This window comes from Panthera leo, chromosome A1 (genome assembly GCF_018350215.1).
Source record: "Panthera leo isolate Ple1 chromosome A1, P.leo_Ple1_pat1.1, whole genome shotgun sequence".
Classification (NCBI taxonomy): Eukaryota; Metazoa; Chordata; class Mammalia; order Carnivora; family Felidae; genus Panthera; species Panthera leo.
Genome location: NC_056679.1, coordinates 42,293,599 through 42,303,621, shown reverse-complemented (window position 1 = coordinate 42,303,621; position 10,023 = coordinate 42,293,599). Strand labels below are relative to the sequence as shown.

The 10,023-nt window shown below is 42.2% G+C and overlaps 1 protein-coding gene across 10 annotated transcripts in view; it reads left to right on the top strand.

Moving 5' to 3' along the window:
- Nucleotides 1-2,048: 2,048 nt before the first annotated feature.
- PCDH9 (protocadherin 9) overlaps nt 2,049-10,023 on the top strand; it is a 920,569-nt gene continuing 912,594 nt past the window's right edge. For all 10 annotated transcript variants that reach the window (XR_006199549.1, XM_042927579.1, XM_042927573.1 and 7 more), the window contains exons 1-2: nt 2,049-2,586; nt 3,795-6,965. Coding sequence is in view for 9 of the 10 variants with exons in the window: in XM_042927579.1 (XP_042783513.1) it covers nt 3,930-6,965 (3,036 nt within the window). In the remaining variant the exon portion in view is untranslated. The remainder of the gene's footprint in view (nt 2,587-3,794; nt 6,966-10,023) is intronic.

Below are 10,023 nucleotides of genomic sequence, written 5' to 3'. Positions count from 1 at the left end.
AGTAAAATAAAAGAATTCCTGTAATTCACATTGTATCAGGTAATTTTTTTTTGACTTTTGTATACTTAAGCAGACTTTTTCATTCTGTATATTCTAATCCTACAAAATACTATCGTAAGAGTCATTAGGCTATTTAAAAACAATATCCACCTATTGCTTGCAAGAAACTGTTTTTCTATTTTATGTATAAGGGATCAATGTATTTTACAGTGGGCTTTTAGGTACTGCACTTTTATTGTGAATATTCGCCAGAGGAAAAGTTTGAATAAAAAGGAGCTTATATTTTCACAGATGAGGGGAAATTGTAATGCCAAATGAGTTGGTTAAATAATGGAATTATTTATACAATATCTAAGATTGGTAGGCTTAATGATTTCCTTTTTTACTTTTAAATATCTAAAAATAAGTTGTTCTTATTGGAAAAAAAACAACAACCAAAACATTGTACTGAAACAAAAGGAACATGCCATCATAGTGCTTAACTGTATTTAGTGCTTCTACAGCCCAGTACAGAATGAGGAACACGGAGGTTTAAGACAAATACTCTTTATCCTCTAAGTTAGAACAAGTTATTCAATCTCGCATTAAGACTTTCTCAGACAACTTTTACAGGTCATTCAAAAATATTTTTTTTGTGTGTTGTTCCAAGTGAACTGTTATTAATGCCTCAAACTTAGGTATCTGGCGTTGTGGGTAGAGTCCCTTACAGAAATCTTCGTGGTTTGCTCATTTTAAAAGATCAATTGAAAACAGTGCTTCGGGGGCTAATATTTAGGGAATAAGGCTGATCCTTTCCGGAGTCATTCCGTTTAGCTCTTGTATGAAAAGGAGAAACCTGTGAGGATTTGGTACAGAACTGGAGTCAGAAATGCACAGGGAGAGACAAGTACACATGTAAAGTTGCAATCAGAAGTGCAAAAGGAAAGGAAATGTTCTACAGCTTGGGGAACAGCTGGACGGGACTCCTTCCAGCCTCTCACAAGCAAAGTTTGCAGTTAGGTGAGCTGGATGCAGGTTTTGCTGCAGCCGCGCGACCTGACGAGCTCGGGTTCTTAGGTTTCTGGACACCGCGGGAGTCGAAGTGCAAGGACAGCTAAGATAGGTCGCCGTGGCCCACGCTGTTCTCCGAGACGAGACTTTGCACCGCACGCCAGACAAGCCTGGGGCTGATCAAGGGCGTCCCAGAAGCTGCCACTTTCCCTTTCCCCAGGCATCTTCCATCACCCTGCTTCTAGAAAGTGCGCAAATTAATTTTCTTTCCGGTCCTGGTTGAGATTCAAATATCCTGTCCCGACCTTTCGCTATCCGCCCTCTCTGCCCTTCTTGCCAATGTTCCTGCCAGCAAAAGCCTCTAGTTGCAGCACCGGGCTTGTTGTCTGTTTAACGCTCTCCGGAGATCCGTTGGCCCGTGCTTCCTCCTGAGGGGTGACAGCGCATATCGTGTCTCATACCCCGGTTTGACTATTCCCTCCCTTCGCATTCTGGCCCCTCCATTTAGTAAAGACAAGTGCGAAATGTGCTCCCGGAGATGAGCCGTCTCTGCACCACCCCCCCCCCCCCCCATCCGCCCATCGCGGTGCGGGAGGCTCCCCGGATCCTTGCCTGCACTGCCTGCCTGCCTCCCGCGCCGCCCCGGCTCGTCCCACCACCGGTGCTCCGCGGTTCTCTGCCCCTCGCCGCACAGAGCAAACCGAAGGGCGGCTCACGCTGCGAGAGCTGCCTCCGCGCCGGCCTGGGGAGCAGCGGCACTTCCCTCCCGGCCGAACCCTGCTGGGCATGCTCAGTGCGCCTCCTGGAGCCCGGCTCTCCCGGGGCCAGGATCAGTTCTCCGGGTTTTCGCGGCTGCCGAGGGGGCGCTGAGGAGGGGAGGCTGGGAGACAGTCAGCGCCTTGTTCCTCGCCCCCTCCCTCGTGCCTGGCTGCAGCCGCCCGCACCGCAAGATGCGGGCCAATCAGGGGCCGGAGGCGGGGCTCTGGCAGTCACGCCCTCCCTCTGGGCTTATTGAGAGTTATATCAAGAAATTCAGTTCAGAGAGGAGAGAGGAGAGGGAGAAGGAGAGAGGGGCAGAGGAGAAGGGAGAGAGGGAGAGCATGCAAGACAGGAAGGAGCGCCTTAGAGTCTCTGAAGCACGAAAGAGATAACCGATTAGGAATTTTTCGGGCAACTGTCATCCCGGAGAGCAGCCAGAGAATCACCATCACCCCAACTCTGACGTTTCCTACCAGAAGTTAGACTTAAGCAGTATTGACATCGGAGGGAAATGGTATGCCTGATGCTGTGGAAAATACCCCTGAGCTGAAGAAGTGCAACTGGATGTTGTGTGTGTGTTAAATACCAGAAGAGCCCAGACCCCGTGGTAATAGAGACGAAAATGTGAAGAGAATGACTAACGACAAATCTGTGAATTTGTTCTCTGGAGTTGCTAATTTGCCAGCCCGAAGCAACACAATTCACAAGGAGGAAACGTTTTGCTGCTTCTGATTTCTCCCCAAACTGGTGCTACCAGATGCATGGCTTTCTATGTGTTGGAACAAATCATTCCTAACTGCAGCATACCGGGAAAGGGGAAAGGTTGAGGCAACTAACGTAAGTGTAAAGTTTCGCATGCACAATTGTAAATTTTGTGTTTAGATATGTCCTCAGTGTGGACGAGGGATGTTTGTAATTGGGTAGACGGTTGGGGCAGAGCTCACCTACTAGGCTGTATCTGCATCCCTACCTGCATCACTCTGCTGGAACTAATCGCGGGCATCAGCTACCGTACAGCCTAATGCAGATAAGATTAGAGCCTGGGAACTGACCAGTTCTACTCAAGTAGGTAGCTGCCTGGAGCCTTGCACCCATTTAAATTGCAGTTAGGGGAGCATCTAAGCAGAAGCCTTTTTACCTGCGTTACTGGGTTGCAGTATTTATGTGTGGCAGATGTTACTCATATTATAACCAGGGATCAGGGTTAAGAAACTGCATTTTTTCCTCTTTTATGTTCAGTAGAAAATATTGTGCTGTTACATGGAAATGTTAGCTGCGTTTTACTTCCATCTCCACACTCTCTTCCACATCTAGGATGAGGAATCTTGTATTATACATTTTTAAAAGTTTTAGTGTGTTTCTTAATCCAAATGGGGATAATTTGGCAATATGGAGAAATGAGAGCAAGGTCTGGGTAGGAAATTTGAAGTGTTGGTATCGTGCTCTTAAGCAATGAGGCTGTGTAGTGGCCGGTGACTATTGCTTCTGATGCTGCAGCAGCATGTCCGGGTGCTTGTTTCCCAGTAAGATTGTATTAGAAGGCAGTTGAGGAACTGGGAGGAAAGAAGAGATAGTCTTTTTAGAGGAAAGAGGTGACTCAGTGTAGCAGAGAAGAAAACATCACATTTGACATGTGACAAAGCAATTAGCAGGAACCATAGCTAAATACTTGGTGTTTTTCACTTGCACCTAAAAAAACTAAGGGAGGTGGGTTAGAAGCCAGGAGGCGGGTAAGACAGGGGGAGGGGAAGAGGAGAACAAGAATGCATGTTTTGAATTAAACAGTGTCCTGAAAAACAGTGTGGGTGAATTCAGGTAAAAATAGCAGCTGTCCTTAATTCAAAAGTAGATTAATTTCATTCTCTCCTGGCAAATGCAACAAGCAGTGGATATTTAGTGTTTTCATCCACAGAGTTAACTTGCAAACAGTGGCAGAGCAAACTGCCATGTTTACTAATGTGCAGTGGAAAATGTGTTGTGATATTTCATGACTGTGTGTTTTTGTTTACTGAAGAATAATATTGTCTATACGATTGTGTTGACAGTGGCTGTCTCCAAATAAGCGATGAGATGTAATGCATCCTCCAGTCCATGCACGCTTCCTCTTGCAATTCGTGCATCATTCCTCAGTGGAAACCTTTAAACCCTAAAATCCAGGAAAAGAAAATAAATACATTATCATGGACCTGAGGGATTTTTACCTGTTGGCTGCTCTGATTGCCTGTTTAAGGCTGGATTCCGCAATAGCTCAAGAACTTATTTACACTATTAGAGAGGAATTGCCTGAAAATGTGCCCATAGGAAACATACCAAAGGATCTGAACATTTCTCACATCAATGCTGCCACAGGGACCAGTGCCAGCCTTGTCTACAGACTGGTTTCTAAAGCTGGGGATGCCCCTTTGGTGAAAGTATCCAGTAGCACTGGGGAAATTTTCACAACCTCCAATAGAATAGACAGAGAAAAACTCTGTGCTGGAGCCTCTTATGCTGAGGAGAATGAGTGTTTCTTTGAACTTGAGGTAGTGATCCTCCCCAATGATTTTTTCAGGCTGATCAAAATAAAAATAATTGTCAAGGATACCAATGATAATGCCCCCATGTTTCCATCCCCTGTCATCAATATTTCCATTCCAGAAAACACTTTGATCAACAGCCGCTTTCCAATTCCATCAGCAACAGATCCTGACACAGGCTTCAATGGTGTACAGCATTATGAATTGTTAAATGGGCAGAGTGTTTTTGGACTGGATATCGTGGAAACTCCGGAGGGAGAGAAGTGGCCGCAATTGATTGTTCAGCAAAACTTGGACAGAGAACAGAAAGATACCTATGTGATGAAAATCAAGGTAGAGGATGGAGGCACTCCACAGAAATCCAGCACGGCCATACTGCAGGTCACAGTAAGTGATGTAAATGACAACAGGCCAGTGTTTAAAGAGGGTCAAGTGGAGGTGCACATTCCAGAGAATGCTCCTGTGGGCACCTCTGTAATTCAGCTCCATGCCACTGATGCAGATATAGGCAGTAATGCTGAAATCCGGTACATTTTTGGTGCCCAGGTCGCCCCTGCAACCAAAAGGCTCTTTGCTTTAAATAATACTACTGGGCTGATTACAGTTCAGAGGTCCCTAGATCGAGAGGAGACAGCCATTCACAAAGTGACAGTGCTGGCTAGTGATGGCAGCTCCACTCCTGCTCGAGCAACGGTTACCATCAATGTCACTGATGTAAATGATAACCCTCCTAACATAGACCTCAGGTACATTATAAGTCCCATCAATGGCACAGTGTATTTATCTGAGAAAGATCCTGTCAATACAAAGATTGCCCTAATTACAGTTTCAGATAAGGACACAGATGTGAACGGCAAAGTGATCTGTTTTATTGAAAGAGAGGTCCCATTTCATTTGAAGGCAGTATACGATAACCAATATTTGTTAGAGACCTCCTCTTTGTTGGACTATGAGGGCACCAAAGAATTCAGCTTTAAAATTGTTGCCTCTGATTCTGGGAAACCCAGTTTAAATCAGACTGCCCTGGTAAGGGTTAAGCTTGAGGACGAAAATGACAACCCACCAATTTTCAACCAGCCTGTAATTGAGCTGTCAGTTTCTGAAAACAACCGACGTGGGTTATACTTAACAACTATTAGTGCCACAGATGAAGACAGTGGGAAAAATGCGGACATTGTTTATCAGCTTGGACCGAATGCCTCCTTCTTTGATTTGGACCGAAAGACAGGAGTTTTGACAGCCTCCAGAGTCTTTGACAGAGAAGAACAGGAGCGGTTCATTTTTACAGTAACTGCCAGGGACAATGGAACCCCTCCCCTCCAAAGCCAAGCGGCCGTGATAGTTACTGTTCTGGATGAGAATGACAATAGCCCCAAGTTTACTCATAATCATTTTCAATTTTTTGTGTCTGAGAATCTGCCAAAGTATAGTACTGTGGGGGTAATCACAGTGACAGATGCAGATGCTGGAGAGAATAAAGCTGTGACTCTCTCCATTCTAAATGACAATGATAATTTTGTGCTGGATCCCTATTCTGGAGTCATAAAGTCAAATGTCTCATTTGATAGAGAGCAGCAGAGTTCCTACACTTTTGATGTCAAAGCCACTGATGGAGGACAACCACCTCGTTCCTCCACTGCAAAAGTAACTATCAATGTCATGGATGTCAATGACAATAGCCCAGTTGTCATTTCTCCACCTTCCAACACTTCTTTTAAGTTGGTACCCCTCTCAGCCATTCCTGGCTCTGTGGTAGCAGAAGTTTTTGCAGTGGATATCGACACTGGGATGAACGCCGAACTGAAGTATACAATTGTGAGTGGGAACAACAAAGGCTTGTTTCGGATCGATCCAGTAACAGGTAACATCACTCTGGAAGAGAAGCCAGCACCTACTGATGTGGGCTTGCACCGTTTGGTGGTCAATATAAGTGACCTGGGATACCCTAAGTCTTTGCACACACTCGTGCTTGTTTTTCTTTACGTTAATGACACCGCTGGGAATGCCTCCTATATCTATGACTTGATTCGCAGGACTATGGAGACCCCACTGGATAGGAACATAGGGGACAGTAGCCAACCCTATCAAAATGAGGACTATCTCACCATCATGATTGCCATCGTCGCAGGGGCCATGGTGGTCATAGTGGTGATCTTCGTCACTGTCCTGGTGCGATGTCGCCATGCATCGAGGTTCAAAGCAGCTCAGAGGAGCAAGCAAGGTGCTGAGTGGATGTCCCCAAACCAGGAGAACAAACAAAACAAGAAAAAGAAAAGGAAGAAAAGAAAGTCTCCCAAGAGCTCTCTTTTGAACTTTGTTACAATTGAAGAGTCCAAACCTGACGATGCAGTTCACGAACCTATCAATGGGACAATAAGTCTGCCCGCTGAGCTGGAGGAGCAAAGTATAGGAAGATTTGACTGGGGCCCAGCCCCTCCAACAACCTTCAAGCCTAACAGCCCTGACCTGGCCAAGCACTACAAATCTGCTTCTCCACAGCCTGCTTTTCATCTTAAACCAGACACTCCGGTTTCCGTGAAAAAGCATCATGTGATTCAGGAACTCCCTTTGGACAACACCTTTGTCGGGGGTTGTGACACCCTCTCCAAACGCTCTTCCACTAGTTCAGATCACTTCAGTGCCTCAGAGTGCAGTTCCCAAGGAGGCTTCAAGACAAAGGGCCCCTTACACACCAGACAGGTAAACGAGCACTTTTACTGGTCTATAAGTACTGCATACAAGTGCCCAGTCAACCAGTATTAACGTGCCAGTGTGTCTCTTGTTTTGGTCTAACTTTAGCTTAGTTACAAAGAGGGAAAAAAAAAACTTGACCCCTTTTTTTATTCCTCTGGGGCTCAGTCAAGAATTTTTAGAACAGCTTTGAAATTTCTGAGTTCTGAGAATTATTTAACTTCCCAGTTTCCTTCAAATGACAAAAGATGAAAAGAGGAAATAATTCCAAAATGTCCCAAGATAATGTTTGCTGAAGAAGAAAACCTGTCCTGTTATGCCAAATTCTGCTCCTGGGGTTTCCAAATTGACTGCTTCAAGATTTTTACGTTACCTTTTGATCTAAAAAGTCACCTTCAAATCCCAAGTTTTAAATGACGTTTGAAGGTGTCGCTATAATTATTTTGGAGCTGTGGTTGCTAAAGGGGTTAATTTTTTTTTAGTCTCTAAACAAGATAGTAGTTTATTAAATGTACATCAGCCGTGAAGCACATGATTGTTGATAGATTGCAACGAAGCCATATAGGAAGCCTTCTCTTTGATTTCAGATGATTTCATTGTAATATAGTACATTGGGTATTGAATAGAAGGTTGGCAAATTGTCCGTAATGGCCAAAGTACTCTTTCAAGAAAAAAAAAAATAGAAGGAATGCTTTCTCCCTGATATAACCAATTTATACAGAAAAGAATGAATCCATTGTAAATATTCTCCCATCTTAGTAATGCATAAGTGATCTGTCATAACTCATTTTAAACTGTGAAATATGCCATATGAAGAGGGATTAAGAGGCTGAGAAACTCATATTTCAACCAAATCCAGAATTAGTTTTTCTTAGGTCTAATAATTCCTTGTTAATAAAGATTTAAATGCAGTGCTGTCTAATTTATTTCACTGGTGCTTGTCTATTGCCATGAAATTTGAGTGTCAGTAATAGCCTGTAGATGGCACTAGGGTATCATGTCGCTTGTGCTGGCCAGGCGCCCATCCCGCAGTAGCAAGGAAAGGGGGGAGGGAAGGATCAAGCTGGTACTACAGCCAAAGATACCTTTTATTTAATGATAGTTGCTCTGGAGCAACTAGCATTTCAATTCATTTGGTTGCTCTTTTGTGATTAGCTCTCACCACACCAACTTTCTAGGATTTCGTAATCTGAGTTCTACCCTTGTTGGTACTGAGTCCCCCTGTGGTGATGGCCCATCTGAATTTGTTCAAAATAAGGAACGTATAGATTTCAGAAAATCAAGGAAAGCAAAAATAAATTTGCAGGACAGTATTGACAATTGTTGATCAGTGTGTGAAAACTCAAGAGTTTTTCCTTTTTTTATGTGGGACGTGGGGTGAGATAGAATGTTTTATTGAAACTCTATTTCCCTCTTACCATCTAGTGTTTATTGCTCTGGAATGACTTTAAGGTTTTGTGGTAATAAGATATTCATAAAAGTAATTTTGACAGTGAATCACATAGATATTCCCAGACCAGTAAGCATAATGTCTATCTGTGATTATTCAACTAAAATCTCTACTTCTTAATGTAAAAGATTAGATATCTAGAGCATTTTAAAAGTACATATACTTAAAGCTTGAAGGCACAGAATGAGAGGAATTAAAATAAGTCCGTGTCAGAATTCTAGAGGAGCATATGAAGTTATCTGATGGAAGTTGAAGTTGGGAAACTTATTTTTATGTTAACTTCATCAGCTTTTTAAGAGAGGTTGTTTTAAAATGTAGAAGATTTCTGAGCTTAGTAAAGGTTTGTGAAAGTTGGTAAATAAGATAGTTAATCATGCTAAGTAATTTTTGAAACTAATGGACTTAATGGATTTAATGGACTTAAATATGAAGGTACTATTAATGAAAAGAGAGAAAACGGCTTTTTTATTTACTTTTTAGGTGAAGGTCACTCACAATATGCTGATATTTTATGATTTGCATACTCTCTTGAAAAAAGCAAGCATGATTTGAACTTTTCATACAAAATCTGAAATTTGTTTTCCAAAGAAACATTCTGATATTCTTCCAACATCATCTTTCTTTTCATGTAAATGTGGTGTGGATTAGCATTGACGCACGGGCCCACTTTTTCTGACTTCTCCACAAAACTTGAAACTATGTAGTACAGTGACATAAATGTTAAGTGCATTTCAGCAAATTATGGAAAAGATATTTTGTTTAGGCTTAGTCATAAGAACATTTGTATGATGTAATCTTTAAAATAGGATGCTGACTAATTCTCTAACTGGAACTAAAGTGCATTTTAGACATTCCTTGAGACCATGTGTTACTGTGCAGTTCTCATTGTAGTCATTTGGATGTTCAGACATAGCTGTAATTCACTATTATGCTGAAAAGCTATTGAAATGGCTTTGCTTATACCTTTTAGAAATTTTCACGCCGAGAAAGAAAAATTGCAGGGTTGGAGAAAAGGAATATTGGAAGTAAGGAGAAGTGTTGGTGATAGCAATATGTACAATTTTAGTGTAAGAGGCATATTTTCTATGAATGAAGAACATAAATTATATACGATCCTTTTAGGTTTTTTTTTTTTTTTTAACTGAACTACATGAGTGTTATCTGAAGAAGTTCTAGTTAAGCTAAAATAAAAGTTCTATTTTTAGCTCCTTCTCTTCAACTAGTTGCTTTTATACAGAATATGCTCCTGAAGTTACACAATTTTGAAAAAAGTAGGGTTTATCACAACAAAAGCTTTCAAAGGAATTTATAAACATATAATGTGTGAAGATTTTTAGTTGAGTGGGCACAGAGTGCTGTGAACAGGAATACCTTTTTCACTTAATGGTGCTAGTTGATGTGTGAGTAAAATGCAAGATTCTTGAGTAAAGGGCTACCAAATTTAAATATCATTCATTTGTGTTGTCGATACAACGAAAACATAATGTCTGACTCCTCTGCCATCAGGGCATAAGTTCCTATTTTGTCTTTCATTCCCCTGCTGTTTTGCCTTGTGTGACCCTGCAAAGAATGTTGGAAACCATATTCCTCATCCACTCGATTTCATTGAGCTTTCAT